The 27,648-nt window shown below is 34.4% G+C and overlaps 1 protein-coding gene and 1 long non-coding RNA gene across 3 annotated transcripts; one reads left to right on the top strand and one right to left on the bottom strand.

Annotated features, from left to right (window-relative positions):
• Positions 1–5,580: 5,580 nt before the first annotated feature.
• On the bottom strand, positions 5,581–9,918 carry LOC123528740 (uncharacterized). The gene is made up of 2 exons (XR_006682024.2): positions 9,275–9,918; positions 5,581–8,935 (listed from the first exon to the last, which is right to left on the bottom strand). It is a non-coding gene; the product is annotated as an uncharacterized LOC123528740 (long non-coding RNA).
• A 5,272-nt stretch (positions 9,919–15,190) lies between these two features.
• Positions 15,191–18,216, top strand: LOC123528746 (elongation of very long chain fatty acids protein 6-like). 2 transcript variants are annotated; one of them, XM_053518749.1, is made up of 2 exons: positions 15,191–15,335; positions 15,820–18,216. In XM_053518749.1, the coding sequence occupies exon 2, from the start codon at positions 16,108–16,110 to the stop codon at positions 16,924–16,926; it is 819 nt and encodes a 272-aa protein (XP_053374724.1). In that variant the 5' UTR covers positions 15,191–15,335; positions 15,820–16,107; the 3' UTR covers positions 16,927–18,216. The 2 variants fall into 2 exon arrangements, with proteins under 2 accessions (XP_053374724.1, XP_053374720.1); XM_053518745.1 differs by lacking the exon at positions 15,191–15,335 and adding an exon at positions 15,378–15,533.
• The last annotated feature ends 9,432 nt before the right edge of the window (positions 18,217–27,648 follow it).

Here is a 27,648-nt window from a genome sequence, read left to right as displayed (position 1 = left end):
TTGTGGTCAATGTTCATTGAGGACTTGGAATTATACCTGGGAACAAGGCCTGGTAGTGGCTTAAATTTTGATGATTTAACGTTAATATTATTCTTATATGCCGATGACATGGTGTTGTTCTCAGATACAGTACAGGGATTACAGCAAAGTCTAGAAGATTTACACGTGTACTGCGACCGTTGGGGTCTTTCTGTTAATATAGACAAAACTAAAGTTATGGTCTTCAGGAAACGTGGTCCGGTGAGAGAAAATGAAAAGTGGACATACAATGGTTCACAGCTGGAAGTAGTCAATAATTTTAATTATCTGGGAGTAGTATTTGACTCTCATGGCAAGTTTAGCTTTAATATACAAATGCTAGTTGGTAAGGCGCTGAAAGCTATGAACTGCTTATTAATAAATACGAAAGACTTTGATTTTACACCAAGAATAATGTGTAACTTATTTGATTCATTTGTATCATCAACATTAAGTTATTCAGCTGAGGTTTGGGGATATACCAGAAATAAGGACATTGAAAGAGTTCATTTAAAATTTAGCAAGAGACTATTAAATGTCAAGGCAACATCGTGCAATGCAGCCATATATGGAGAACTAGGTCGCTATCCATTATATGTAAACCGATTTGTAAGAATTATCAAGTACTGGTTTAAAACTATTTACTCAGACAATTGTGTTATAAGTAAAGCGTATTCCTTGTTATTGAGCGATTTGAGTAATAACAAATTTAACTGGTGTGCCAATATTAAGAAGTTGTTATATGAAAACGGATTTGGTTATGTATGGGAAACGCCTTCAGCTGTAAATCCAAATCAGTTCATATCACTATTTAAGCAAAGACTTATTGATACTTTCAAACAAAATTGGAGAAGTGAATTACGAGACAATCAAGTGTTGTATGTATACAATCACTTAAAGTGTGACTTTAAATACGCCGACTATCTCAGCATTATAAGTAATAAACTGTATAGAGCGATAATCACTAAGTTTAGAATTTCCGCGCACTGTTTGAGAATTGAGACAGGTCGATATGGCCAGAATAGAATAGACAGGAGAGAAAGAACTTGTGAAGTGTGTCAATCAAGAGACATTGAAGATGAATTTCATATGATCTGTTTATGCCCAGGCTACCGAATAATAAGGAAACGATATATCGATAAATACTTTTACGAAAGACCAAATATGTTTAAACTAACTCAGTTGCTGTCAAGTTCAAATGAAAAAACTCTAAATAAACTAGCATGTTTCATAAACTGTGCATTGAAAATAAGACGTAATGTATTGGGATAATGCTGACTATTATATACACATGTTTATAAATATATATGTCAAAAGTTAATATCTAGCTAGAAATCCAACTGTGTACATTTTACCATAGCCCGCACTTTTTCTTACAAATTTTTACTTCGTAATGCAATTTATATATGTCTATAACTTCCGTTTAATCTATATAGATCTTAGTAATGTGCGCGTCAAATATGATAGATATAGTACATATTTTGATTAAGACTTTATATGCTTATTGCCACATATATTTGAGCTATTCCGTCTTTACTATTTTATGTACTGTGTACGTTTTCTCTTTACAGAATACTAGTTTATATCAACATGTTACTTATACCTTCTTATTTCATAATGATTAAGTGTTACTTAATATGGACTATGTATTGTTGACCTTGTATTTGATTGTATCATGTTTTATGGACGAGGAGCATAATGCTCAAGTCTAAAATAAAATTTCTGTTCTGTTCTGTTCTGTTCTGTTCTATTACACAAACATTTATATTTGAACGACATACTCAGTTTGACACTTTAACTATGTTGACCCACTTAACGAAAAGTGACACTTAAACAAGCAGTTTTTGAGGTAATTGACTTGAACGCTTTGAAGGACTATTCACCCGGGAATAATTTGTTCATGTTGTCGTGAAAATAACAATGGATATATCAAAGACGGATCCTGCAAATATAACATACATTTTTCAATTTGAAAGGACACATAATGTGGCCATGTTTGATGATTTCATGCGCCAGCACTGGAGTGACTGTTTTGTGTACTCAGCAATTTATTTGGTCGTCATATTTAGTGGTCAGCGTATTATGGCAAACACAGAGAGATTTGACCTAAGACCATACTTGGCAGTATGGAGTGGAGTTTTAGCAGTTTTCAGTATTTTAGGTGCCCTCCGAACTGTTCCTGAATTAATTTGGGCGCTAACATACCATGGTTTTGAATACACGTGCTGTAACAGTGCATTCCTACAACAAGGAAATGTTTTTGCAGCGTGGGCATGTATTTTTGCACTGTTCAAAGTTGTCGAACTAGGTGATACTGTATTTATAATTTTGAGAAAACAACCATTGATATTTCTTCATTGGTACCATCATGTAACAGTGTTGATATACTCATGGTGGAGTTATTTAGACAAAATAAGCACGGGTAGATATTATGTAGTAATGAATTATACTGTTCATTCTGTAATGTACACATATTATTGTTTTAGAGCAATGAAGTTTCGATTTCCAAAATGGATAAGTATGTTGATTACATATCTTCAGTTAGCTCAAATGGTGATAGGTATCTCTGTTATACTTGTATCGTATAGTGTACTTTCTGCTGGTCGACAATGTGTCACAAGCTATACAAATATAAAATTTTGTCTCCTGATGTATTTAAGCTTTTTAGTATTATTCATGCACTATTTCTACAAAACTTATATCGTGCAGAGACCAGCGATCCATGAAAAGGCTCTCTAAATACACAAAATTAAAAAAAAAAGCCTTCGCACCTTAAATTCTCGAACTGCTTTAACGCATTTATGTTTTGAACGACACATATTTCAACTTGTTAGGATAATGGACGTTCTAAAAGGCGTGTGTAGACACGACTGTATTGGTTTACAAAACGATTTTGTCTACTTTACTATTCGTAATCAGTATCAAATACTTTATTTGACCTCGCATGTATATGGTTATACCAATATTGTAACTGAAAGTCGTGTATTAGCTGTATAGCTAGATTACTACCATAGTGTTAGAAACAATCATACTTGCGTCTTTATTTTACACTCTTTTGTTCATTTAGATTATGGCTGCTATTGTATTTATATCACAGAAGTTGTGAACAGTGTATCTGCAATGTTGTTGAATAAAGATACTAAAAAGTAAATTATAGTAAGAAAGTCAACAATGTAACTATTTTTGGTCCTTTAGAATCAATACAATTTATTTTAGCTGTAGCTGGGGTCGAACCGATGAGAGATGTTGAAAACTGCATAACCTTTGTCAAGATATATATCTAAATGACCCAGATTTGTTACTACGCCTTTATATCTTGAGTAATGATATTGTTACGATCTCTTAAGTGACTGTGTCTTAGAAAAATACACCACAGAGATGGTTAGATCTTAATATTTTCGATATATATTATTTCATGAGCTACCTTCGACTTAGTGTTGAAGTTCCGCCTGTGCCAGGAGTGCGAGGTGCACTTTCTATAACCTCTCATTAACAGACACAGTCAAACCAGAAGTGTACAATGTTGTCTGTTCTGTTGCATTGTATTCCTCCAATGGATCTACCAATACTTACTGATAGACATGATCAGACAAAAGCATTCTATGTTCCTAACAGCATACTACCTCTTAATTTCACTTAACCTCCAATATGCTGGGTCTAGCTATACTAGACATTTACTTTTCTGCAGTTCCTGTCAACTACAACTTACTAGTCACATACTAGTCACATCGGAAGGACTTTCTTATGTTAACATGGAAGTGTAAAATGTCTACTCGTACTTGGACTCAGTGTTGTTATATTTTCTGGTTCTTTTTGCGATCACGTAGTGCATTCAGTTTTATTATAATATAAACCGGTTCTAGCGGGGCGTGAGGGGTGTTGCACGTTTCATTACCTCTAAAGAACGGAGTCCGCTATTATTTTGCTTGATTGTATTCTGGTTGTGTTCTATGCTTCCAAAGGAGAGGGGAGGGGTGTTTCACATTTCATTACCTCTAAAGAACGGAGTCCGCTATCATTTTGCTTGATTGTGTTCTGGTTGTGTTCTATGCTTCCAAAGGATCTTCATATAAATTTTATCAAAATACATCTTTACCGACACCTTGGTGTTCATATCTATCCAGCCCACTATGCCCGATCTCTGTCATGTTTCGATGACAGCTATCAACAGCTATGCTTTTAGAATTATCTTTGATACTACGTTTTTACGTCTGTCGTAAGCGCTGAACTTCAGATTAAATAAGTCATTCTCCCTAAGCTGGGTGGAGTAACTATTATTTTCAAGTTAACGTCTTTGCATAGACTCCTCTGACCCTCATCTAATATATGATATCGTCTAGTTTTCAACTACTGTATTAACATATGGCTCTATTGGACGCATTCCAGGTTTCAACTCGCCTGTGGTAAAATTGGAACACTCTAAAAGTGTCCCTACTCTGAAATAAGCAGTCATTCTTCTGCAAATTTAAAGAGAATAGATGACCAATTTGTCAATATTAGACGCTCAGCTAATATAAGCTATGTATTTATAAAGTCTCCATGGCCTGACTCAATATCTCGGTGTTTTTAGCTACGGTATTGTAACTATCCTATTGTCTTCGACGCTGGAATTCGTTCATATTCATCGCCCTCGGGAAGACAGGTTTTAACACTCTACTTAGGTCATTGAACAGCCTCAATCATACCGTGCTTTTAACATTTTCATTTTGTCGTGTTTGTCGGCCTGTGGGTTTCCTCTTTTTCTATTTGAACACTACACAAGCAAAATGAAAGGAAATGAAATGTGCAACACCCCTCACGCCACCTAGCACCGGTATTATAACAAAATAAAATGGATTCCGTGGTCCCAAAGAACCAGAAAATGTAAGGTTTGAATAAACAACTATGACACTATTTGTTTTGCAAAATCACGGTTATCAGACTTTTTTTCGCGGTGATAAGGAAAACACGAGTGTTAATATTTGATCATAATGCAGACTGATATTTATGAATGTTTTGAATTTACAACTGGCATTATTCGCGAATATTTGGAAAAATAAAACCACCAATTTTACCCAATCTACAGTAATGTGAAAAAGATCTATCCAATTTGCATGAGTTCAGTGATGCCTGTTTAAGCAAAGTCTTCGTTAATATGATCTGCTTGCATGACTTTCAATTGTGATAGGTCTGATTAATGAACAGATAGAAATCGATGACAATTTCAATGAACGGACAGACGGATGATCACATCATGTCATTTTCATCCCAGGTTCCTTTTTTTCTTTATTTTTTGTTGTTTTGTTTTGGGATTAACGCCGTTTTTCAACAGTATTTCAGCTATGTAACGGCGGGACGTTAACCTAACCAGTGTTCCTGGATTTTATTCCAAGTAACTGCCAACTTCCCCACATGAATCAGAGGTGGAGGATTTCAGACACAATATCTTCTATCAAATCGTCACGGAGAACATACGCCTCGCCCGGGGATCGAACTCACGACCCCGCGCTCGTCGTAGATATGCGCTCTCCCTACTGAGCTAAGCGGGCGGGCTACTTATTCTGCTTATAAACAAGGAAGAAATCAGAGTACATAATATTTTATTTTACTTTTACACAAGACATCCATAAGTAATTTACTATTCAATTGCATAAAATATTAATTTTACGATATTAGAATATTCAGACACCAAACATAAATAAAACCAAATATGTATGCGAATAACACAAAAAAGAAGAGCAAAAAAGAAGAGCAGAGAGAGGAGTGGGGAGAAGTGGGGGCAGACAAGCGTGTAAAGACTTGCAGCTCTTACTATTATACACCAACGTTTTCTATTTAAACTTTGTGCTAAGTAGGATGGTTCCTAAAATCTCCTATACATTTCGTTATCCTGATTAACAATAATGGTTTATGGAGTAAAAGTTCGTTGAATAACCTCTCTTTCATTATAGCTCTTGTTAGATGCATGGGAAACATGAAAATGAAGAAACGACCACCTGCACCAGACCAGAAAGAAAATGGCATTGTACATGTTATACACTACCCCCTGGTCCCATGTTCACAAAACATTTTTCGGTCTCAGCTGAGTTTGAGTTTGAAATTCTATTATAAATTTTACTAAACCTTCGAGGTTAAATTCCAACTGAGTCTGACCATCAGTACTAAATAGCCACTTGAATATAGTTAGTAACTTAAAATTCAGTTTTAAACATGCTATTTTGATATAAATGACAAATAAAGTTTCTTTATCAAACTCAGCTGAGACTGAAAACGTTTTGTGAACACGGGGCCAGGTCTACTAAAAGAACCATAACGAAAGCGTGTCTCTGCCATATGAAATGTTGAAACAATGTGACTGGCACAAGACGGGAAATAAATTACCACTTGTTCAATATACTTAGTACCCATTTACCGTTCTGTACGTTTCAGGTGAGAAATGCGCGATTGAAATGGGTCACCGCATTTTTCCGTTCATGACCATGGTTCTTCAGATAAAGTACTACCAAATGCTTAATGCCGTGAATAAACAAATCTTAAATGAATGATAGAAGAACAATTACAAGAATGTATGTAACAATCTAAATTCTCAATAATAACTTTTAGCTGTGAGCACGTGTATAAACTGCTGCAGTAATTATTTAGATATAGATCTTTAAGTAAAGCACAACAATTTAAAACTGAGTGACTATAAATATAAAACTGTTTTTTTGTGTGTGTTTCATATATATTACAAGAGATAAAACATAGCCGAATTAAGTGGACTGAAATTGTTCTAAACATCACAAAAAGCGATAATCGACTCTAAAATCTTAGTCACCATTCCTAAAACATCTCCAACTCATATTTAATATTGTGTATATAAACGTATATTTCTGATACATCGAGATAAAATATTGATACTTAATCAACCTAATGATATGTTAAACAACTTCGACAATTTACCAGGTTGTGCATCTTTTTTATCTACTACGGTTACCTTTTGTGTAGTAGCAATATATGTAAATGGCAAAGACTGTGTCAAAACTAGTTTATACATACATTTATAACATACTCTACAAATAGCAGAATAAACTACATGTGCAGAAAACAAATTTGACTTTCTTTGCAGCACTGTTATCGTCAAGAAGTCTTTTTTTTTTTTAAATGAAACATAAATTAACATTCGTAAAATCAAATAATGTGATGATATTTGTAGACGCATTACAATGTATAATTCTGGTTTACTTTTATTATTTGTAGCGTACAGCCATGCATTGCACGTAAATAACTTTTTTCTGAATCAAAAATTGTATTATTAGGAACAAAAAGCAACTATCAGGGTTTTTACTGAGTTTTACATAAAATCATATAATTAATTCCCAGTTCTACTTCATGAATGACTATAGTTCGTTCGACGTCATTTACAGCCCGGCATGGTTCTCCAGCATGAATGACTATAGTTCGTTCGACGTCATTTACAGCCCGGCATGGTTCTCCAGTATGAAACGTCACGGAAAACGCTAGTCCAGTATGCAAGAAAATTTCTTTTTAAAATCTTTTGTTTTTGGAATCGAAAATAAAAAATCAACTCTTGTTTAGTTGTCGTCATTTGAAGGCTGTGTCAACGAGTACCTGTTACACTGTATGTAATTGGATATATAAAACAAAATTGTCCAGTTAGAAAGCCAGTAAGTTCTGTCTTTCCACTAGGTCCAAAATATAATACACATATTCAAAACCCAGTAGGAAATAATCTTATCACACCAGTTCAATCGCTTTTACTTCTGCATTCAGTCAAATCTTACCAATTACTTAAAAGAAAGAGTTCATATGATACACGCGTTATATCAGTTACCAACTCTTTTGAATTTTAAATAGTTTTGTGTATTCAGAGTTTCTTTTCATGGACTACTGGTCTCTTCGCAATATAACTGGTATAAAAGAAGTGCATGAATAGTACAAGATAGCTAAAATACATAGTCAGACTGTATTTTATGTTTGTATAGCTAGTGACACATTCTCTTCCTGCAGATAGAACACTATAAGATACGAGTATAACAAAAATCCCTACTGCCATTTGAGCAAGCTGACAACATGTTATTAACATGCTTATCCATCTCGGAAGTCGGAATTTCATTGCTCTAAGAGTATAATATGTGTACATTAGCGAATGAACAGTAAAATTCATTACTACGTAATATCTACCCGTGCCTATTTTGTCTATATAACTGCACCAGACGTACATTAACACTGTTATATGATGGTACCAATGTAAGAATATCAATGGCTGTTTTCTCAAAATTATAAATACAGTATCCCCTAGTTCGACAACTTTAGATATTACAAAAAGCATTGTCCAGAATGCAGAAACTTTTCCTTCATCTAGGTAAGAACTGCTGCAGCACGAGTATTCAAAACCGTGGTACGATAACGCCCAAATGAATTCTGGAACAGTTCCAATAGTGCCCAAAATACTGAATACTGCTAAAACCCCACTCCATACTGCCAAGTAAGGTCTGAGTTCAAATCTGTCTCTGTTTGCCATAACATAGCGGCTACTAAATATGACAACCAAATAAATTGCTGAATAAATAAAACAGTCACTCCAGTGCTGGCGCATGTAATCATCAAACGCTGCCACGTTATGTGTCTTTTCAAATTGAAAAATGTATGTTATATTTGCAGGATCCTTGTTTGATATATCCATTGTTATTGTATCCACGATAAGAATAACTTGGGACAAAACTTCAGAAGATGGTCACCCTATACAAATTCAGATCCCAGTGACACAAAGTGTTGTTAAATTCTTCCAAACGTTGTGGTTGTCGGTCTTGTCTCGAATGACTGTCTGTTATCGTTCAACTGTCAGTATAGGTGTTGACCAAATGTTGACGTATTCCAGGTTCAGTTTGTTTTAACTTTGTGGTAGTCATGACAAATAAAGATATAATTTCAATCTCTGTAAAATAAATAGTATAAAATTAATTATCATAGTTAACGCTTAATAGTATAAAAGTCAATAATGTTTAAAGTAAAACTTGTATATATCTTTTTAGTTCAGAAATAAGCATGATGAACAAATTTTCCGTCACACTGAGTGTAAGTTACAGTTAACTGGAGATAAATTATGTAATATTATGTCAAGTTTAACATGCTATCATAACATGCAATTGTCACTCGTTCAAAACATGTTTTTTTCATGTACATTGCTAGCTACCTCTAAAACATTTTGATAACGACACACACAACTCATTAAACATCTACTTCCTCAAATAATACTGAAACTTAAGTTACTTACAATCAACAAGGAAATTAATCATTAATCCACATAATAAAGCTATGAATATACATACTGTACAATAGCTACTGTACACATATGAAGTTTCTACGTTGGTGTGGGTCGATATTTCTACTGAACATTAAGTCTCGCGTAAATATACTACATTTGATACCTCATCACCGGTTTAAGTTTCTCATTTTGGTTTTCAGGGTATTACAACCCAAGAGCAGTTTTAACACCATTGTTAGTAAACACATTTTCATGTAAATGTATATTTACCCAAAGCAATGAAAGGACGCTTAAAGCCCTGCTCCCGTCCTATCTTTTAACCTTTATTTGTCACTGAAAAAGCATGAAAATCCTGACTATGAACAGTGACGCCTGTCAAAATAATTGTCTATTTTATATAAAATTCTATATGAAATACCTGTGGTTTTACGTGCTAAAGTGTGACGCGTGGTCGTTAACTGTTACCTATTGTAATCATGGGTTGCATAAACATAAAAGAATTTGAATAGCCGCGGAGCAGGGCTTTAAGTAAAATTCGCACTTAAGTGTGCGTTTTAATCTAGTATTTCCGAATAGAACATTTAAAATGAAATTTAAATAGTTTTGTGCAACATTTACTTACGAAGAAAGAACAGCCTGCAAGTCGAAGTAGCTACCCGCTTTCATTTTCTTTTTGTCAATATAATGATTAGAATATAGAATGTTACGGTGTTGAGCTTGACAAAATATATATGATAAATTTGATTTTAATGCTACAAGTTTCATTAAAATCAATAGGGATGTACCCCGTAAAAAAAGGATAAATATCAAACAGGGAATGTCGCGTTCCAAAAACGCAGCCTCCTCAAAACGAAACTCATAGCACACAGATGTGCACACTGCCAACACACATACTAACATACAAAGCAAATACACGAGAACAAAACGAACAAATAAAGGAACACAGCGGGGCAGCGCCGTGGAACGGTCAGTGGCGAAAACACCACTGGGGAGCTTAAACCGATTTATGGTGCGCACCCAAACTCACTCTTACCCCCACCATGTTCTAAAGTCACGGGACAGTGTAAATAAAAGTAATCCCCACCAGGAGAATCTCTAACACACGCAATGGAAACAAAAGGCATGACATGTAAAACACAAAAATGCTCCTGTATAATAATACAAAAAGCAAACATTAAGAACCAAAAACGTAAGTACTCAATGCCTTAACATCTTAGGGGACATATAATTCTAATTCGAAAATGATTTGCTAATACGTGTAATCTTTAACATATTGAAGGTTGAGCAGAAGATTATTTTCGATGTAGTTTTAATTCTTTCTGTTTTACTCTTTTATCTCTTATTGGATGAACGTATTCGACAATAAAACACGATAAAATAAAACAGAACGTGTAAACTTAGGCAGGGGCGAGGGAAAGTGGGGTGGGTGGGGTCCTGACCCTAAGTGTCTGTGGTCTGTCCATTCAATATTTATGCTTATTAGCGGGTTTACGGGTCTCTTTACACCAAGGTACAGACTCGGTCAAACCATGTCTGCTATTATATTGCTTGGTTGCATTCTATGGCTCCACAAAATCTTCTTATAGATTTTATTTTTCAATGATCAAACTTATCATCTCTAAAACTTTGGACTTTTTTTGTTCGAACACTATTAAAAGATACTCCGTTGAGAGATTACAAATTTTATAAATAAACCTGATAAATTTGACAGTAAGTAAGCCGTTGTTTTGCACATCTTATTTGCATTCATTATCTTCAGAAAGTGGGCAACGAACATTACAGATGAAGGGGTCAAAAATTAGTGTAACCGGTTAAATCACTTATGAATGAAAATGTATAGGTAGATTTCATCAGGAGGTATTGGTCTTGTAAAACTTACCTTTTTTTCACCAACAAGCACAACATAGGGTTCAAAGAAAAAGCGTTATAGGTAAAAGTCCATTCTCATCCATCAGAGGTTTGTGGTTGTCCAGAGAGAACCATGGTCGATCTGTGGTATACGTGAATGATAACTGTGGTAAAAGATCTGTCAAATAAAATGTATTGTTTCGAAAAAGGTAAAGGAATTAAAAACTGGGTGCACAAACTAAGAAACAATTTAGCGGAACAGAAGATAATGATTTTAATGGTCAAATGCAAGGGTGCCCATTTTATAGTGCTTTGTTTATGATACTCTTAAACCAACGATCTTTCACGAAATATTTCTGCCCAGTTAACTTAAAAACAAGGAACCCGATACAATAGAAATAGTCACGAAACGTAAGCACAGCGCCCACTACAAGTGTGAAAAGAAACAAACGCATTAATATAAAGTGGAGCTTCGCCCTATAGTTAACCGCTACGTTTTCCATTTTGATTTTTTTTGACTGAACAAGCGGAAGATTCTGTATTAAGCAGTTCTTAAAGCTTAATGGGACAGTATTGCTTTGATACTTGTCTCCTGGGCTGTTTCGTGGAAGACTTAACGGTGCTTCTCTTGTTGTTCTGCCTTGCAGAAAAACATTGAGCACATGCGTATGTAGCCATTTAGATATTATTTTTATAATTAGCTGCTCGAGTATCTTTTTTACACCATAGTGCCTTTTATTGCCATTATGTATGCATGGGATTTATCTGACAATATTATTTCGGATGAGTCTCTAATACACATACTGGTAACTAAAGACACAATTTCGTTATTCAAATATATCTTTATGTTGAAAAACCTGAGACAGCTGGTATAGACTGGCCCGAGTGCTGACCAAATTAGAATAATCCATTTCAAGGTCATATTCTATTTATCAGTTAAAAGTTCATTATAACTTCCCTTGTCACCTACTAGACAATGAGATCAGATTACAGTACATGTATATTGATTTATATCACTGTACTTTTAAAAACCCACCACGACTTAATGATCTACATTTTACTCCCACATTAACTTTGTGGAAATCATTCTGATAATACCGGTGTCGACCGGTATAATACAGCTATGCTTCTAGATGACATGTGGACAATTTAGGCCACCCATGAATCAATGTGTCTAACTTCATCTGCAAACTTATTCTGTCAACCTCTTTTCAGTATATATAAATAACTATCTTACCAAACATAAACAGTGTGGGCTAAGCTCAACTTAATACATCAAATAATATGCATACTGCTACACTTATTCAATATTGTAGGTAAATTTCTCTTTTTATTCATCCAAATCATGTATAATTACCACCAAGGACATGCAAAAATACAGTGAGTCTGTGGTGCGTCTTTTAAATGTATAAATGTACGGTTTAAAAGGTATACATTAACATAAAAAGCATGCATGCCAAAACTACATAATGCTACATATGCGATAAACTATATCTGTATTTGTGCACTCTATAGTCACTATAGTACATGGATTTATTTACATTATGCGAGTATAACTTTATGAATATAGATATATTTTGAACTGAGTTCGCATTGCTGTAGACTTTGGACCTTAACAGTACTTTATTATCAATTGCATTAAGTATGGAATATTCCGCTCATGTCTTTTTCGAATGACCCACAACTATCTCATAAAAGATTATAAGCCTCTTTCACTGGTTGTAGGTGCAGTTGCGAATATCCGGCTAAAGGGTAACTTATTGGACCGTAACGAGGTTCTGCCGAGTTACCGCGAGAGCTGGATATATATATCAACACCTACAGCCAGAAATAGACTTTTTTCTTAAAAGCCATACTGAAGAAATAATAGTTGAAATAAAATCAAACGAATGACTTTCTCTTAAGTATTATTTTCTAATAGAGCGCATTCAAATAACGTGCTGGAAATCAATGTCCGTAAACAGGAGATACGTCATGACGTTTCAAAGACAAATAACAATGTTTGGTTCCGGGTTTTTTAGTCACTTGCAGCGTAATGTAAATGGGAATCACATATGGTTACACCGGTTTTCGGACGTGGCTGAGTTGGATGTAATATCAGAATGTTGACAATTAGGTCACGGGTAAGACTGGTACTTACCCAGCGTGGCAAACCATAGAAAAAAATTTTCAGTCATGTAAAATACTGATATACTGATATACATGTATTGCTTACACTAAATCAAAACTAGTAAACTATTGATTGTTTGCCAGTTTTAAACACAACTAATAAACTGAAAAAAAAACTAAACAAATATGAGGGTCCTTCACAAAATACGTAGACTACACTGATGTCATAACTTATAAACTAGCCAACAGAGTCGTCTTAAATTTGTACCATTTTGGAAAAAACTATTAGACTAACTGCTACAAATGTATAAAACCTGAATTCATTACCTTGCATTATCTTTGTTTTGTGTTCATAAAATTTGTTCAAGTTAATGACGTCAATGACGTCTTCATAACGTCAAATTTGTTAACGGTATTTTATTTAAGAAATAAAATATAGAGAATAATAGGTTAGTGCCGTAGATGAGAAAGTTTATCCGGCGAGGTTGAGGAGGTTATCGGGTGAGCCGAAGGCGAACCTGATAACGTCCGGAGCCGAGCCAGATAAACTTTCTCCATCTTAGGCACTAACCTATTATTCTATTTATCTTGTCATTACTTCATTTTCCGATATTTGGCAATTTATTTTACAAAAATAAGTGTGCGACAACCGCTTTAATGACGTCATATTCGTAATGACGTCACTTATACATAATGACGTGATTACCGGCAAAATCGCAATATTTTCTTCGTTTTTGAATAAAAACTCATTATTTGACCACTCATTTTCTTAGTTCGGACATTTCCAACACAATGATGATGGTTTCGTTGCAAATTTTTTTATGACAACAATATCGATCATAAGGTCACGTGATCAACTGACCGTATATCACTGGTCACATGATCAACTGACGGTATATCAAGAAAGATATACGGCACCCTGATATCGGGTCGAAAATACTGCAAGTGACAGGATAAATCTCATTCTGTGACTTGTCGTTGAATAAAATCATTGCTTTGAGTTTAGATGCGAGGGAATAATACCACGAGGGCGCCCCTCGTGATATAATAATACGCGTCTGAACGACAAACAATGATTTTATTCAAGAGCAAATCACTAAATGAGATACATTATTTCGATTCTAACATGTTACCATGGATTTTATGTACATCCTTGACAACATCAAGTAGGCTATTTGCCTGTTTTCTGTTGGTTTCTTTTCCAGCGCGCCGCTATGCCTGTTAACGCTATGACGTAATAATTGTGACGTCAGAAAAATGAATTGTTGTATAACAACACACAATTTTCAGCCTTCTTTGTTTAATAGGAAAATGAATCGGGTCGTGTTAGAACTCATTGTATTTTTTATCTATTAAATATACTGAACGGCATTTCTCATTAAAAACAGTATCTCTCTTAAAGAATACGGATATCAATCTCTGTTAACGTAAATAATAGATCTACATTTATCTGAAACATGCAGTTATAAGGCACTTTTGTCATTCATTTCTATTGAGATTTAAAACAGTTTTTTTTTGCTAACTGTAGAGTGTCCGATCTCTCCAGATAGACCAATTAAAGTACTTTTCTCTACATTATTTCAGAAATTTCTGTCGGTGTTTTTCGGAGTTCTTGCATTATAATTATAGTGTTTTTTTTTTCTGCGAGTGTAGATGTTCTTATGAAGTCATTCTTATGTCAGATCGCGTATGACTGTCCAGGACAAAACGCTGTTTAATTCAGACTCGAATGAGCGTTACTATGGTTATGAATATCCTTTCATTCTGCACTGTATGACGTAATTCTATTTTGATATGTAGAGTTACTAGCATACATGTTACTGGTAATGACGGTACTATTCATACTAAATTGAGCATAACAGAAAAAAATGTAGAGACAGTCTAGTTATTTATTGAATATCACTCGCTTATCTTAAAGACATTGGAGTACATTTCTATTGTAAAGAATGCAAGTGGCCTACCACTACGAAAGTTAAAATATTACCACTTTCTCATACTCTGCAGGAATAAAGCAACATGACAGCGAATGTTATCTTGTGTAAAACCCAATTAAGGAATTGGAATATTATGTACCTTTTTACTTGCCCGTGACTCTGATTTAAATTATTAACAGGTACGAATCTTCTTTACTACCTTAGAAGAGGGTTTGTAAACTTTAAACTTTACAATCCACTTTGCACCATAGTAACAAAGAAATGTTTGTAAAACCCGATCTTTTCTTCAAGGTCCCCGTTACAGTTATATGATCGCTATTCTCCGTGTACTATATTTTCGCTGGGTTCAATATATGGATTAATATTTTTTCATGACTGTAAGTAACTTAAATTTCTACTTTTTATGCTTATAAACGTGCAATACGTTTTTTTTAAACTCGTTTATCATATTAATAATGGATAAATCCGTTTATCGACAAGTATTGAAAAGAATGCTTTGCTATTGATTAATATTAAGATGATCTACAAACGTGTGTATGTATGTTACATGTTTTAACCTGATCCATGCAATTAAACGTGCACGATCCTCTTCCTAAGTTAAATTCTTATTTTTTATCACTAATATGGAGACAGTGAACTAATGATAATACTTTTGTTTTACAGTGATAGAATACCAGGAGAATGACAAAACGCATCGTTTCTTTTGGGTGACATCTGAGTGCAAGGCCTACTTACTGCATAATAAATAAATACAGACTTTGGAACGATAATTTAGTACGAAATAACGGACAGACATACGAGGGACGGTAGACTTCCACAGCGTTTAAAGGAACTTAGATACAGCAGATACCACTTGGACCGGAGTCTGTATAAGGCCACTGGTTTCCAAAAACGTTGAAAAAGAAATTTTGAACTTTGAAGGATTTGTTCTTACCGCAGTGATTAAAAAAAATGGATATATCAAACAAGGATCCGGCAAATATGACTTATATTTTTCAATTTGAAAGAACACATGACGTGCGAGCGTTTGATAATTACATGTACAAGCACTGGAGTGACTGCTTCGTATATTCAGCAATTTATTTGGTCGTCATCTTTAGTGGTCGCTATGTTATGGAAAGCAGAGAAAGATTTGATCTAAGACCGTACTTAGCAGTTTGGAGTGGACTTTTAGCAGTTTTCAGTATTTTAGGTGCGCTCCGAACCGTTCCTGAATTAATATGGGCACTTTCGTACCATGGTTTTGAATACACGTGCTGCAGCGGTTCTTACTTAGATCAAGGAAAGGTTTCTGCATTCTGGACAATGCTTTTTGCTCTGTCAAAAGTTGTGGAACTAGGAGATACTGTATTTATAATTTTGAGAAAACAGCAATTAATATTCCTTCATTGGTATCATCATATAACAGTGTTGATGTACGTGTGGTACAGCTTTACTGACAAAATAGGCTCGGCTAGATATTATCAAGTTATGAATTATACTGTTCATTCGCTAATGTACACATATTATACTCTTAGAGCAATGAAATTCCGACTTCCGAGATGGATAAGCATATTAATAACGTGTTGTCAACTTGCTCAAATGGCAGTAGGGATTTTTGTTATACTCGTATCTTATAGTGTTCTATCTGCAGGAAAAGAATGTGTCACTAGCTATACAAACATAAGATACAGTCTGACTATGTATTTTAGCTATCTTGTGTTATTCATGCATTTCTTCTATAAGAATTATATTGTCAAAAGACCAGACATTCATGAGAAAAAACTGTAATATACATGAAGTAAATAATATTTTCGGTTCATGAAGAATTTTACATACAACTGTGGTCTTGTTGAATAGAAAATATTGATAATGAATTTGTAAACTTTAAAATTAGGAGAGAGGCAATCATTCTTACTGTGTTAAATGTTGAAACGTGTAGAGCAAACGGTAGACGGATTATTATAAACTTATGAAATGTTTGATCAATAACAAATACTTTCTCTTGATCCCGTACAGATGAATAGTCTGAATAGTAATTATACCAATATTTGTACTGTTAATCGATCACGCTTCATATATTCACAATATCGACGATTAATGTACATGTAGTTTGTAAACTACAGCTATGCTTAATTCAAAATAAATCATTCATAAATAAATAATTTCAGAATTATGATATTGCTAAAACTCAAATATGATTATGTAAACTTCAGCATTTTGATATTTTCAAATACAAATCGTGTAAACTTCAGACTATGCTTTATTCAAATATAAATTATGTAAATTTCCGACTGTGATTTTGCTTTATTCAAACATAAGTCATGTTAACTTCAGCTACATCTTCAGTCAAACATGCTGAATTCAAATATACTCCTAGTAAATTTCAGCTATATGCTTCATTCAAACATGCTGAACTCATATACAAATTGGGTTAACTTCAGCTATATGTCATTTCTGAATAAATCATGTAAACACCAGATGTATGATGTTTCTTAACTAAAACATAAATCAAATGTATCTTCATTCATCTATTATTCTTATTGTTTGTAATACCAAAATACAATCATATATATATATTTTTTTATTTATAGACTTTCTGTGAGTAAACAAGCCGAAGACATATATTTATAATTAATATACTGCATTCGATTTCCAACAGTTTTTGTTGTATATTTTCCCAGCATCGTTTTGAATTACTTGACTTTAAATGTACCCATGCGCCTAAGTGAAGCTCCTTTTCACACGAGAACATCGTTATACAAATGTTTCTAAATAAGTGTTGCGCAACAGCAACAATGGAATGCACTTTTATTCATTGATAATTACAGCTAAGTATTTGATTTAAACATAATTGTTTGTCGTTTCACGAATCAGTTGCAATAAAAGTAATAAATTAATTGCGCAGATTGCTAATTAGTTTACAATGGTCCTTTGCCTGACTTTGCTATATTGTTCTGTTCTCTACCTCAGCCTGTAATAATGTAAATAATCAAGGTAAAACAATGTTATTCAAGTTTGGAGATACGAATTCGTCCTATATGGTGTGGTATAAGGTCAATAAATGTGTCTTCTAATCAAGCTGTCGGCATTGACTCACTTATTACACTCCTTTATCACCATCAAGTGGGTATTGAACCTTGTAAGTCAGAGATAATAAAGTGATGTGATGATAGGGAATGGGGTGACTTGATTTAAACACTCCCTGCTTATAAAACAAGCTAATGTACCTCCCTCCAATGTACGTAGGCCTACATCTTTCATAAAATTCCGAGTTCCGAGTACAATGCGATGCTTTCAAAGAAATACCATTGTCCTGCATCTTTGGAAACATTGCAGGTCAGCTGTTGACTGTGCATAAAATTAAAAAAAAAGTGTAAAACCACACACTGCTCCATACGTTATAAATGAAAATGTTGCAGGCCCTGTTTGAATGAGCATGTTCATGGACGGCTGTGGACATTTAAGCTGTAAGCCCGGATTGAGAAGATCTCAACATTTACGCATGTTACAAGTACCAAAATGTAATTTAGAAACACCAGTAGATTTATTCATACGGCGGTCATGGCGTATGTCCCATGTTCAGATAACGGTTTTGACCTGCACGAGAAAAATAAGACCGAACTTAACAAACTGGAGTTTAGAGAGGGGATCTACAGTTATGGAAGTCATGAAATAAAATCTATAATAAGAAAGTATATGCAGAAACTAAGACAAAAGGAGAAAAGTTCTTAAATTGATACCCTCCCCCTCCACCCCCTCCCACACCCCTCACCCCGCCCACCGATGTCTGCACTGTGTCAAGGTAGCAGTTAAGGAATAACTAAAGGGTAATTACTGATGAATCCATGAAAAAAGCCACAGTGTGCTGTTGTATATTTGTCATTTAAGTATCTGAAGCACCAGCATTGGCTACTTGATAATATAGGTATCGGCGGGTTATGAAACAAAGGGCAGTGACTCTAAGGTTTCTGAAGAGATCCTGACAAAGGTGCATGTACCACTGCACTAATCTGTTGTATTTTATTTTAAGTATAATGAAATTCTGTCAACTGGCAATTTGGTTATATAGTAATTATTTTGGATTTTAAAACAAATTAATGACAATAGCTCTGAGGTTACTGATGTGATCCTGGTGAAAGTTGCATATCCACCAACAAACTAAGCTGTTGTATATATATTATAAGTATAATGGCTCTACGGAGGTGTCAAGTTGTGTTTTGTGTTGCATTGTTCATGATACCTCATGGACAGATCTATAAGACGATCATCCGAAGGATAAAACGCAACCACGACTCGGTTTGCTCCACTCTATTCATGTGAGCAACATTTCTCATGCCCATAGCATCGGCTGAAGCGGAACTCTGTTGTATTGACATCACGATTCAAAATGAAGTCTGTCATTACTTAGCTTGGTTACGTAATATGTTACTCTATATCGTTCACGTCCCTTTTAGACATCTGTGAATTAAGACAAGTGAGTGAGTGAGTTGGGTTTTACGGCGAACCGACACCCAACTCACTCACTCACTTGTCTTAATTCACAGATGTCTAAAAGGGACTTGAACGATATACAGTAACATATTAGTAGCAAAGACAAGGACGAGTGTGAACTAGTATGATGCTAAATATTTTGAGGGTTCATCTCAACATAATTCAACCATATTATGTGCAGCAGGAAAAATAATAAAATCTTGCTTCTTATGCAAACTCGCACTTTTCACCCAACAAAGTTTACGTTGTACATATGTCCCGAATCTACTGTCGTGAAACTTAATGAGAATTTTGCTCAACATGTGAATTTGTGCACCTGTTGCTTTTTGTTTTCACCCAGTAAGAGAAGAGCTGGGACCCTTAAATAAGTAGTTTCAAACTTGTCACAAGCTTCTAAATAGCTATATAGCCTAGATAAATAAATTTTTAAAGTTGCAAAAGTGAAGGTGTATACCTAGGTTTTAAAGTCAATGTCATCGTTCCTATAAATAGTCCATTATGAAAAATAGATAAAAAACAGTTTATGTTCAAAAGTTTTATAGTGGATTGATATATTAACAACACATTACAACAATACATACGAAACCAGTCGTGTATGTAGCTTATAGACAAAAGACTGGATTTGCAGGTGAACCAGAAGGGTCAACATCAATATCATCAGTACTAAATTTTGAGGAATATTGTTGCTAAATAAGACGAAGACGAATGTGAACTGTTGGACGCTGTGTTTTAAGGGTTCAGTTCAAAATAACCATCTCCTAACCAGTGTTGAACTGTTGGAGACTCATGGGTTTACCTCCTCCCACATCCCACGTCTGACCCATACTGGATATTTGGTAAAGACCTAACCAACTGAGCGTCGTATCAAAGTTATGGGTATAAGTGAAGGGAGACTATTACACGGGATATTCAACATATTCTGACATTGGTATTCGGACGTATGAAACTTAATAGTATAACCCGTAAAGTTATCTACGTGGACTTTTGATCAAACATTGATACCTTGATTTGCAAGGGAAGATTAGACCTTGACAGACTTTATGCACCAAACACTTTTAAAATCGGACAGTACGTTGTAGCAATATCGGTCACTTATACATTGTATGTATGTGCATGGTATTCCCTTCATTGCAATTTGTCATTTGCTACGTTTCTACCGAAGCACTTGCGAGTCGAAACATTTCTATAACATGCTATAATATGAAATATTAAAACATATAATAAAAATCTTCATTACATATTGATCATTATAACGTCTGGATTACAACAAATTAAAAACACTTTTCGCTAAAAAAATAGTTGAAAATTCAAATATTCTTTTAATTCGTATACTCGAACTCACAAAAATATATTTCCGTTACATTAATTGAAATAATATGTTATTTGATATTCTATCACGAAGCACTTTCGGTTTTAGGAAGGGGAATATGTATTGAATTTGCGTTTTCATTCAAACGCCTATATATACTTATTCAAAATTATTTCTCATAAGTATATGAACTTAAGCATGATTTGAAATAAAGGATCACTGACAATAAATGTCATCAGTTTATAAAAAAAAGTAGTTCGTTATATACACAGATGGAACATCGAACTTGATGTGTAATTTGACGATATTTTAAACGATTTATTTGAAGTCTACCTTTTCCTTAGAATGTCTCTTGTATAAAATATTTCATGGAACCTTTTTAGAAGTTCCTATTAGTATAAATTATCCCTGAACAAATACATACGAGCCGTGCCATGAGAAAACCAACATAGTGGCTTTGCGACCAGCATGGATCCAGACCAGCCTGCGCATCCGCGCAGTCTGGTCAGGATCCATGCTGTTCACTAACAGTTTCGCCAATTCCACTAGGCTTTAAAAGCGAACAGCATGGATCCTGACCAGACTGCGCGGATGCGCAGGCTGGTCTGGATCCATGCTGGTCGCAAACCCACTATGTTGGTTTTCACATGGCACGGCTCATACATTTTCCGGAATTCAGAGCATATCACAGTAATCCATAGTTGGTTATATTAAAGAATTCCAGTAACAACGGTATTTCTTCAAGTAAGGCAAGAAACAATTGTAAATGGGACTTAGGTCAGTAAAAGATTGTGCCCAAGCAAATTTTTTCATGCTGCGCTGTTGAGTTATATGGTGTATTTTCTTGTATGTTCGTATTTTCACTGCTTTTAGAACTTTCTCAATAAAGAAACATTGGACGCAAATAGTTTTCACAGGTTGCATGGAAATTTTAAAACTTTGACGCTATTGTTCCTTTTGTCAGCTATGTGTTTGAAATATCATGCACGAAGCATATCTAATTTTGAGAAATATAGCGTTACACTACACAAGCATTACTTCCCGTGTTTGTTTTTTTTTTTTTTTTTTTCTTCATTAAACCGAACTTTTGCATTAAATTAGGTATTTACATAATATTCATGCGCCAGGATAACAGCTATTTTAGGAATACTGGTTATTGTTGTTGCATATATTTGTGAAAATAGCTGTAAAAAATCGTGTGTCCAAATACAACTATTCGCTGCATATGTAAGACTAATGCCAGTATCTAAACACATAAAATGAACATTAAACTTTGTTGGAAATGTGTGTAAATGCATATGTAATCGGATATTTACAAAATTTATTATTTTGCTGGCAATATTTGTGAAAACATATAAATAAACAGTCAATCACAAAATGTATCACTTAAATGCTCATATAAGTCAAAATAAAATCAGTACAATGCCAATAGTTCTTGCGATTATTTAGTTTCTACGAAACAAGAATAAGACGATCGTCTTCAAAATGTGATGAACATGGGGAAGCTGATACACAAATTGTTACAGGCTCACATTACAACTGTTAAATAACTAAAACAGTGTTTAAAACAATAAATATATGAAATCAAAAAAGCAGGAAAAGAAGTTAAAATATCATTTGTAACTAGCCTGCAACGTTCAAGTGCAACAAGTTGACACTTTATTGCAAAGTTTTTCATTTCGTATTTTTGTGTTTTATAGCTTTATATTCAGAAAATATTTAGCAAATGAGCATGCAAGATTCTTTAATGTTATTTTCTAATAAACAGACACACATATTGCCTTTACAGTGGCATAAAATTTATTTTACACGTGATTATACAATGTCTGTGTGTTGCTGAATTTTGTCTTTGATCTTTAATAGACACATATTAATTTTTTTGTTGTTTTTTTTCGAGTTACTTTCTCTGACATAACTCTTGTGGCAAACTATTGTAAAAAATAACGAGAAAACAAATAAAATGTGACTTAATGCCTGCAGCTTAGCAACTCGTTACTATCACTTCTGAAATCCTTTGATGTGGAAGAATAGAAAATGAAATTAAGACTGTTGTTTAAGTATAACGTAAAATAAGCTACATAATACAGAGCATCAAATTTTGTCCAAGAGGTAACTAGATTAATTCCTCGAAATCTCCAAAGAATAAACAATATCATTGTTGGAACTACAGAAATACAGTGAATGATTCCTGAACCTATGCTTAATCGTGTGAATTTTGTCAGAACATTTTGCCTACTTCTTCTGTGTACGCCAGATGTTTTCCTTGTACATAATTTTACTACAGAAATAGTGTTGCAGGTTGTTATGATTAAAAATGGTAATACACAAAGCATATATAAGTGTGAGATTTCTGCAGTTATTTTGCATATTGGACATACATGTTCTAAATCACTGAAACAGTAAAAGATCTGTGGCAGGTTAATCCCTGTTAGTACAGGTAAGATAGAAACAAACGCTAGTTTTGCTCTCCTGCTGGAACCCTTGTATGAAATTTGAGAGGAGAACACAAACTTAACATTCTTTCACCACAGATACATGCAATGACCCAAGAGGAGACCTGTGGTGCGAACCTGTACAAGAAGCGTTTTAGTGGACAATATACATTCTCAGACATAATTTCCAACTTGACAGGTGCTAGTCTGAATGCATCTAAAAGGTTGAAGGATAAACAAAAAATGTCACTTGCCACTAGAAATCTGAAGTACGTGGAACATGATAATTTACTAGTATTTTTCCCTTTAGCCCAGACAGCTAGAGATATAGTGTTTCCTATTAGTCCGATAACGCACTCAATCACTAAAATAGAAAAGGTTATAATTTGAAGACTTTCTTCTCGTGTTAGTAGATCTTCAAACAACTGATTGCTTGCATTTGTCCGAGTTAAATTCATGATTAAGTTTACAACGGCGATGTTCTATAAAGTTGTTGATCTAATGCAACAGTAAATTTCTATGGAGTTGTTGTTCTATTGAAACAGTTCCGTTACGTCCTATGGAGTTGTTGTTCTGTTGCAACAGTTACGTTCTGTGGAGTTGTTTTTCTGTTGCAACAGTTCAGTTACGTTCTACGGAGTTGTTGTTGTAATGCAACAGTAATATGCTATGGAGCTGTTGTTCTATTGCAACAGTTACGCTCTCAGAAGTTGTTGTTCTATTGCAACAGTTACGTTCTATGAGTTGTTGTTCTATTGCTACAGTTACGTTGTAATATTGCAACAGTTGCGTTCTATGGAGTTGTTGTTCTATTGTAACAGTTCAGTTACGTATACGGAATTGTTGTTCTATTGCAACAGTTACGTTCTATGGAGCTGTTGCTCTATTGCAACAGTTACAGTTCGTATATGGAGTTGTTGTTCTATTGCAACAGTTACGTTATATGGAGTTGTTGCTCCATTGCAACAGTTACATTCTATGGAGTTGTTGTTCTTTTGCAACAGTTACGCTGTATTGAGATGCTGCTCTATTGCAACAGTTGCGTTCTATGAAGTTGTTGTTCTTTTGCAACAGTCATGTTTTATGTAGCTTTTGTTCTTTTGCAACAGTTATATTCTATGGTGTTGTTGTTCTTTTGCAACAGTTACGCTGTATTGAGATGCTGCTCTATTGCAACAGTTGCGTTCTATGAAGTTGTTGTTCTTTTGCAACAGTCATGTTTTATGTAGCTATTGTTCTATTGCAGCAGTTACGTTCTATGTAGTTGTTATTCTATTGCAACAGTTACGTTCTATGGAGTTGTTGTTATATTGTAACAGTTCAGTTACGTATACGGAGTTGTTGTTCTATTGCAACAGTTACGATCTATGGAGTTGTTGTTCTATTGTTACAGTTCAGTTACTTTCTATACGTTCTATGGAGTTATTGTTCTATTGCAACAGTTACGTTCAATGGAGTTGTTGTTCTATTGCAACAGTTCAGTTACGTTCTATGGAGTTGTTGTTCTGTTGGAGCAGTTGCGTTCTATGGAGTTGTTGTTTTACTGCAAAAGTTACGTTCAATGGAGTTGTTGTTCTATTGCAACAGTTCAGTCACTTTCTATGGAGTTGTTTTTCTATTGTAACAGTTCAGTTACGTTCTATGAAGTTGTTGTTCTGTTGCAGCAGTTTCATTCTATGGAGTTGTTGTTTTATTGCAAAAGTTACGTTCTATGGAGTTGTTGTTCTATTGCAACAGTTCAGTCACTTTCTATGGAGTTGTTTTTCTATTGTAACAGTTCAGTTACGTTCTATGAAGTTGTTGTTCTGTTGCAGCAGTTTCGTTCTATGGACCTGTTGTTTTATTGCAAAAGTTACATTCAGTGGAGTTGTTGTTCTGTTGCAACAGTTCAGTTTCTTTCTATGGTGTTGTTTTTCTATTGTAACAGTTCAGTTACGTTCTATGGAGTTGTTGTTCTGTTGGAACAGCTACGTTCAATGGAGTTGTTGTTCTATTACAACAGTACAGTTACGTTCAATGAAGTTGTTGTTCTATTGCAACAGTTACGATAGTTGGAGTTGTTGTTGTTCTATTGCAACAGCTACGTTCTATAGAGTTGTTGTTCTGTTGCAACAGTTACGTTGTTTGGAGTTTTGTTGTCTATTGCAACAGCAATGCTCTAAGGCATTGACGTTCTGTTTTTTACCTAAAGGATCAGATTGTTCTGCAAACCATTTCTTTCCGAGTCAGTTATAAGAATTTTCCTCCGATATTGTCCCGTTTTCAACAGGAAAATTCTTTTGGACAGTGCAAATTTTTAAAATAGCAAGGTCGATCACAATGACTTATGTCCAACGCTAGATCATCATACCTCTCGGCTATGTCTGATGTTCTTCGAATACAAGCTCAGAACGTTTGTACGTTCAAAATATATTTTGGCTTATGATAAAGTAATTCTTCAATGTGTCAATATTTATTAGAAACTGTTTGTTAACGTTTCTAGTCATGTAAACACACTATTCCGAATATCTTATTGTCAAACGAACTGTAGTGCTTTGCAGATCATTTTTGCCAAAGATCTGCCGGAAAATGTTCAGGCTCAAAATTTCACAACCATTTGTCTATTTTATTTAAGAAAAAAAATGCAAAACCTTGCATCTGGCTTATTGTCCAAATCTACATCTTTCTGGACAAGTTTGTTGTGAGAAGCAGTTCAACATATCAGGCGTATTTATTGTAAACTTTTCAGGTATTTAATTGTCCTCACAGACTTGTCAATGTAAAATTCTATGTTCGCTTATAGTAAAAACAATGTAAACTGTTTAAGGCTCGTTTATTTGAAAGAAAAAAAAAACTGCACAACTGTTCAGGTTTGTTAATTGTTAATGAAACTTTTACCCTTTACGGTTACTAGTACTTCATCAACTTCCCATGCTAGTTTACTGACAATGAATATGTTCGAGTTTCCGTTAAAAGGATCTGTGAGCCTGGTCTGTTCTTTGTTGACGAAACTTCCATTTTCTGAAACTGTACTTTCAACGAAATAAACATGTTTGTACTCTTTTAATCTTTCCACAATTTACTCGACATGTTCAAACAGCATGTACAATTTGCCGAAATATCAAAAACAACACTTATCAAGATCAGTTGTTGTTTTAAAAAGCTTTCACATGAATTTGCTTGAACAAACAACTCTATTTGACGAAGAAACTATAAAACAGCCAAGACTTGTTAATTTTCAAGAAAATATCTCCCTTTTTAAAAAAAAATCACTCCTCGTTTATCCCAAAGAAACTGCACAGTAAATTTATCTATATTATAAATGGAAAGAAATCTCTATATCTGTTTAGTATCCTACACACACTCCTTTTCAGATCGCACCGAGTTCTATGCATTTTCAGATATGGAAAAATCTGCAGCAAATACCTAGCTGGAATGGAACTGCATTTATCACACAATGACATTTACATAATATAAATATCATCGTGAAACCTGTTCCTGGTCTGTTCATTTCTGACAGGAGAAATAAATTTTGATAATATGTATAATTACGAAATCAAGTAATTGGTCTGTGTCATTTATAATATTGATGGAATGTCAGATTAAATGTCATAACGTGAATGTCAAAATAATCACGATTTTCGACTTTCGACTATTGTAAATACTATGGTGTGCCCAACATCGCTAAGATGGCTGATGAGAACATAACTAAATCGCTTAGTTCAACCGGCAATGTGCTGACCTGCATAAAGACGCTAAAGATATGATTCTATGTTTACTGCAGTCACTAAGGTCAAATATTTTCAGATATGCTTGAATACGTTTTACTCCAAAGTGTTTAAAATTACATATAATTTACAAAATGTAACAATCCAGTTAGCACGCAGATGACTTGCTTTCAATCTAGATACCAGACTTTGAAATAGTACCTGGGTGCAACTCCTTGGGTCTTCTTCCACCATTAAAACTGAAACTTAAATTTGTTAGTCGTGACTTAAAACTCCTATAAAAACTGCTGACTACATAGATATAACAAGTGACCGAGTATTGCAGTGGCAATACAGAAGTCCCCTACAGGTGGAAAACTTTGTTAGTGTACGAGCAGTGTTAGGACTAAAAATGCTTCAAGGCCTTTAGGAGATAAGAAACAAGAACTATTTTTACTTAAATTTCAAAAGTGACCTTGACCTACAAGCATAGATTTCTACTTGACCTTCAATAGTGACCTTGATCTTTGACTGACAATTATGGGTCATTTGCACAACAAATAGTCTAATCATAGGGAACATTCCTTTGTAG

Source organism: Mercenaria mercenaria, chromosome 1 (assembly GCF_021730395.1).
Source record: "Mercenaria mercenaria strain notata chromosome 1, MADL_Memer_1, whole genome shotgun sequence".
NCBI lineage: Eukaryota > Metazoa > Mollusca > Bivalvia > Venerida > Veneridae > Mercenaria > Mercenaria mercenaria.
This window is presented reverse-complemented; position numbering and strand designations above follow the sequence as displayed.